Source organism: Eutrema salsugineum, unplaced genomic scaffold (assembly GCF_000478725.1).
Source record: "Eutrema salsugineum unplaced genomic scaffold, Eutsalg1_0 scaffold_13, whole genome shotgun sequence".
In the NCBI taxonomy this organism is placed as follows: Eukaryota; Viridiplantae; Streptophyta; class Magnoliopsida; order Brassicales; family Brassicaceae; genus Eutrema; species Eutrema salsugineum.
The window spans coordinates 9,302,572-9,308,810 of NW_006256885.1; the positions used below are offsets into that span (position 1 = coordinate 9,302,572).

Genomic DNA, 6,239 nt, shown 5'->3' on the forward strand with positions numbered 1-6,239 from the left:
CTGCGAGGACAGGACACGTAACGGAGTGACGTGGCACCTGAGAAGCTTGCATGAGTAACAAGTTTCGTTTCCTTTTATTTTGTTTTATCTTCTATTTTAACCTTTAAAGAGAGGAGAGTGCGAATCCGATGATACCAATGCAGAGGCTGTCTGAGATGGATAAAGACTACAAACATTACTTTTAGTGACTTAGTGTCAGGTGGAGTCTCGTGATACATGAAAACTCTGTTTTACCCTTGTAATTAAGCAGGGATGAATAATCTTACTCTTGAGTTGCCCGACTCTCCTATGGGGCAACGTCTACTTTTGCTTCAACAACTCTTCTGAATCTACACTTTCAATGGAGCAATAAGGAAATATATTACTTGGCCTATTGCTTTTGTTAAAGGGATTCCTCTTCTTATGGCTTCAAATCAAAAACCTAAAGTGAGACTGATCAAGAACTGGTTTTCCCAAACTTTAACTACATAGCCTGTGATTGAGTTCCAGATCATGCATTGTTCCCCAGAATGAGATCTGTCTTGGGCTTAAAATCTCCACATTCACAAGCTTAAGAATTTGACAGAGAATTATTAGCCTTAAGCTTCTGCATACACTAAATCACAAGCTGTCTCCCTCAAATTCGATATACGCAGAATCTTCCAAGTCTTCTTTCATATGCAAATCCAGCTCCTTTAGCAATCTATAAACCAGCTCTTTCTTGGGATGCATATTATCATCAGCCACAAATCTATGGACCTTTCTCTTAATGTCAATCAAACTCTCTGCCAATCCTTTTTTGATTCCTCTGTCCTTGACCGAAATTCTCAATTTTTCCACATAATCCCATTCTCCCTTAGCCCCATACATGTTCGACATTAACATGTAATAACCAGCATGATTTGATTCCATTTCAAAAAGCGTCTTTGCAACAGCTTCAGCCATCTCACCATTCTGATGAATCCTACACGCGCTTAAAAGAGTACCCAAGATTTGAGGTGTTGGTGAAAAAGGCATCCCCTTTGTGATTTCAATGGCAGTATCTAATTCTCCTACACGACCAAGAAGATCAACCAATACAGCATAATGTTCTAAGCTGGGAGCAAGTCTATAGTCCCTGACCATCAACTCAAATATTCTCAATCCCTCATGAAGCAAACCTGAGTGGCTACAGGCAGATAAGACTGAGAGAAATGTCACTTCATTAGGCTCAACTTTTGAGCTCTTGACCATGTGATTAAATGTCTCTAGCGCTTCAGTTCCCTTGCCATGGATTCCATAACCAGTGATCAAAGAGGTCCAAACTACAGTGTCCTTTAAATTAATCTCATTGAATACCTTGGAAGCATTGCCTAGACTCCCGCATCTTGAATAAAGCTCCACAAGAGAAGCTCCGATGAATGGGTTACTGTCAAATCCAAATTTGATCACATAACTATGAAAGCATTCAGCTTGTTCGAGAAAGCCTAACTCCGAACATGATCCGAGAATCTTCACCATAAGAATAGCATCAGGCCTCGTATTATTTTCACGCAGCATCATGGCAAACCCCTCAACTGATCTGTGAGCCATTCCATTCAATGTAAAGCCGCTTATCAAAGCAACCCAAGAGACCACATCTTTCTTAGGAATCCTAGAGAAAACAGCATAACCTTCTTCGGGGGAGAAACACTTCATATACATATCAACTAGAGCAGTGGAGACTTTGACATCTGTTTCTACACCTTTCCTAATGGCTAGTTCATGACTTTTCCTACCTTGATCTAAATCATGAGCAGCTGCACAAGCTTGGAACACACTGAGCATAGTAGCTACATTAGGTTCTGTTCCATTATCCACCATTTCATGGAAGACACGCAATGCTTCAGTAGCAGCTCCATTTTGAACGTAGCAAGCAATCACTGTGCTCCAAGATATAACATCTTTCTCTGCCATCATATTGAACAAAGTAACCGCATCTTTGAAAGCTCTCGACTTGGCATAACAATTCAATAGTGAATTTAGTAAAGACAAATCCTTTTCAAACCCTCTCCGCATCACAAGACCATGTACGCAACTACCAAGCCTTGAATTAGACAGTTTTGTAGATGCAGAAACTAGAGTGATTAAAGTTACCCGATCAGGAAAAACATCCAAGGCCATCGCCATTCTCCTGAAAAACTCCACAGCCTCAAAGGGAAACCCATTTTTCTCAAACCCAGAAACCATAGAAGACCATGTCACTATGTCAGGCTTATCCAGCTCATCGAAGACCCTCAAAGCTTCAGGCATTCTCCCACATTTCGCATACATATCTATAATAGAAGATCCAACATAAAGGTCGGACCCAATCGTAGCATACTTGTTGACGAGCCCATGAATGATTTCCCCATACTTAACTTTCCGCAGCTCCACGCAGGCCTTGAGAGCAACTGGAAGCGTGAAGTTATCAGGCTTTTCACCATCGCGAAACATTTGAGTAAAGTGACACAGGACTTGTTCCCATCGTTTATCTCTGGATAAGCTCTTAAGAAGAGTATTCCACTGATATAAGCTTCTCTTCGTCATTTCGCCGAACACTTGGCGTGCATCCAACGAAGAAGAGAACTTCCGATAAGAAACCATCCAGTTATCTAATCCCGACTGTCAAAACCTTCGGAGTTGTAGAAAAGTTGCAAAGATTTTCTAGCTTCTACATTGCTTGCTTCTACATTGCTGCTTGCTTGAGCAAATCAATTTTCCTGCCCTGTCGCAGCAGAGAGAAAGTTGCCACGTCGACCTTTCTTCTAAATTATTGGGCCTGGGCCGAATTAGTGGTCTAATCAGCGAAACGCCTATACTTTCTCATTTGTGCCTCTCGTATTGGTCCACTTTTTTTTCTTTTAATCTTATTTTTTGTTTTTTATATAAGTATAAAAAAAATACCAACGACGCGGATAAGCTCATAAGCATAAATAATGAACGATTGGAGTTTAACCTCAAATGCTTTTAATGAGTTTTAAAAATTCTATATACTCCTCTTTTATTCTACATACTCCTCTCTATTTCTCCCTATTTTTCACCCTTTTTACTTTACCCTTTATTTAAAAATGGCCCCACTCCCTTTAAATCAAACCAATTAATTTCTCACCCATCCCACACCAATTAATTTTGGTTTTACTTTGAACCTACCCAGCCCAACCACCTATGTTAATGGGACCTACTCTCTTCTTCTTCTTTCTTCTTCTTTGTACGTAGAAACCAGAAAAAAAATTTTTACAGCTCCCTTCCCTTGAAGCTTCAGCGATTTTCTTCAAAACTCTGGAAGATTCAGCGATCTTCAACCCTTGAAAAATACATATCCTGCAGCATTTCTTCAGCTGATCTCGACGACCCAGAACGTGATTTGAAGGTAAATTCTTCTCTTTTCAACAAAAAAACGAGTTTATGCATTTAGAGTTTAGAAATTATGTTTGTGATTTTTTTTTTCTGTTAGTAAACTTATGTATACGTTTGTTCGGGATTTACATTGGTTATTTAAGTATACTAGAGTACTAGAATACGTATGAATCTTCAGAAGCGTCGATCTGTAACCAGAAGCTTTTAGTACAACTGGTTTTCCTTAGACAACTGGTGCAACTAGTACTACTAGTGTACAACTATAAATATATTCTAACAGTTTTTATTTTTTCTTTTAACAGAACGATGAGTAACACTTGATGCACAATCATATGTTTTGATTCGGGGGGATGTTATTCAAAGGACGGTGAATACATGAGGTGGAACTCAGAAGAGGTTGAAATTCATACTTTAGTGATTAAGACATCTATGGAAGAGATCACTTACAATGGGCTGGTTGATAAAATTTGCAAAAAGCTTATGGTAGATGGAGCTATGACGCAGCTTAGACTTAGCTACTTTCCACTGATATTGGATCCCAAGAAGCCATCATATGTTCGGAATGATGAAGATGTATTTGGTTATCTAATGCAAGTGAATAATAATCAGTGTAGAAGGGTTTTGCATGTGGAGCTCATCACAGATGTTGAGCAAAATGAGGGATTTGTGCAACCGTCAGAGCCACAACATGGTGATGATGTTAATGATGGTATGGATACTTTTTACAAAGGTGAACCATCAGAACCGCAGAAAGAAGATGTTGTTAGTGAAGATGCTGAAGATGGTGAAGATGGTGAAGATGTTGGAAATAATGTGCATGAAGACTTTGGTATGTATGATGATATTGAGGTGGCACCTGCTGTAGAAGGAGATGTGTACGTGAATCATACATGGGAAGATGGTATTGATTTAGTTGTAGGACAAGAATTTGGCAAAAAGGAGTCATTACAAGAATTAGTGTTTGTAGCCTCCCGTAAAAATGGTTTTGAGTTTGATATCATCCAGTCAGATACACGTCGATATGTGTTAAAATGTCGTGGAGCAAAAGATGGGTGTAAGTGGTATTTACGAGCTGCAAAGACGAAGAATTCAGATCTTTTCTCAGTTAGAACGTACATCAAGATTCATACATGTTCTCGAGCTACTACAGTTACAAGCAAAAATCGAAGGAAAGGCACACCACAGTTGGTCAGGTCTATTTGCCATTCTGATTATCCAGGCAAACTTAAAACTCCAGCACCACAAGAACTGATTGGTTTGGTTCAAAACGCATTTGGTGTTAAAGTATCATACTCTACTGCATGGAGAGGTAAAAGAGCAGCTGCTAATGATGTGCGGGGAAGTCCAGAGGAGAGTTATCAGTTGTTGCACTCTTATTTGTATATGCTAGAGTACATGAACCCTGGTACACGCACTTATGTGGAATTGGATGAGGGAAACAGGTTTAAGTATCTTTTCTTTGCCTTGGGAGCTTGCCTTGAGGGTTTTCAAGTCATGAGAAAAGTGATTGCTGTGGATGCTACCCACCTTAAAAATGCATATGGTGGTGTTTTAATTGTTGCTACAGCTCAGGATCCTGACCATCACCATCATCCAATTGCTTTTGGTGTAGTTGATGGTGAGAAAGAGGCAAGTTGGATGTGGTTTATGAGCAAGTTGAGATCAGTTGTACCAGATGTTCCTGAACTGGTTTTTCTTTCTGATAGAAACGTAAGTCTCCTCAAGTCAATACGTGAGGTCTTTCCATTGTCTCAGAATGGTGTTTGTATATATCATTTGTCTCAAAACGTGAAAGAGAATGTCAGTGGAGTCAATAGAGCAACTTGTGCGAAGAAGTTCCGAGCTTGTGCTCATGCTTATACAGAGAATGAATTCTTGACACTATATAGTGCTTTTAGGAAAATGTATCCAGATGCAGCCGACTATCTGGACAGAACTGTTGGTGAGGAGAAATGGGCAAGATGCTATTTTCCCGGAGACAGGTATAACATAGACACCACCAATTGTGCAGAATCTATCAATGGCGTTTTTGTAGAAGCAAGGAAATACTCGTTGTTACCAATGATTGATGTGATTATTGCAAAACTAGCTGAATGGTTTAACAAGTATAGGAAGGCGTCTAATGAAGTTTCTACGGCACATAAGCTTGTGCCATATGTGGAGAACGAAATGCATGTGAGATGTGTGGAAGCAAAAACCTTGACGGTGCATGAGTTAAACAGCTACCACCTTGAGTACAATGTGATTGGGCGTGATGGCAAGGTTTATCTGGTTGATATGAGAAATAAAAGTTGCAGTTGCAAGAGGTTTGATATTGATAAGTATCCGTGTGTGCATGCAATAGCAGCTGCTATCTTTATGAGCGGGGATAGAGAGCTCCATCTACGTGAATTTTGCTCCCACTATTATTGGATGGAACATTGGTCGTTGGCTTACTGCAGGACAATCTATCCAGTCCCCCATAAAGATGACTGGGTTGTTCCTGACCATATCCGAGCAAAATGTATATTTCCTCCAGAAATAATTAAGAAAAAAGGACGCATCAACACAATTAGGCATCCATCAGTTGGAGAACATCGAGGGAGAGGAAGAGGAAGAAGAGGAGGAAGATGGTTATTTTTGAATATTGAGAACACAAAAATCATATTTTCATAACATATACCTTATACTTCTATGACAACTATTACAACTAATGCTATATAGTTATAAGAAATTAACAAAAAAACATAATTTTATACATTTAATTATCTATATGTGTCTTAAATGTCTTATTATTAACTATTTTCAAAAGTACAACTATAAAATGTAATTTATAGTACGATATAACTAATAAAATCGTTTTATCTATGAAAGTACAACTCTGTGTAATAAAAAAAAATAGAGTACAAGGATTTAGTTTCATA

The 6,239-nt window shown here is 38.9% G+C and overlaps 2 protein-coding genes across 2 annotated transcripts; one reads left to right on the top strand and one right to left on the bottom strand.

The window, feature by feature from the left end:
• Positions 1–78: 78 nt before the first annotated feature.
• Positions 79–2,693, bottom strand: LOC18024533 (putative pentatricopeptide repeat-containing protein At3g01580). The gene has a single exon (XM_006408463.2). It carries the CDS (start codon positions 2,581–2,583, stop codon positions 601–603), a length of 1,983 nt encoding a protein of 660 aa, XP_006408526.1. The 5' UTR covers positions 2,584–2,693; the 3' UTR covers positions 79–600.
• Positions 2,694–3,711: 1,018 nt separating this feature from the next.
• Positions 3,712–5,801, top strand: LOC112088967 (protein FAR1-RELATED SEQUENCE 3-like). Its single transcript, XM_024159536.1, has 2 exons — positions 3,712–5,598; positions 5,778–5,801. Exons 1-2 carry the CDS (start codon positions 3,712–3,714, stop codon positions 5,799–5,801), a joined length of 1,911 nt encoding a protein of 636 aa, XP_024015304.1.
• Positions 5,802–6,239: the final 438 nt, after the last annotated feature.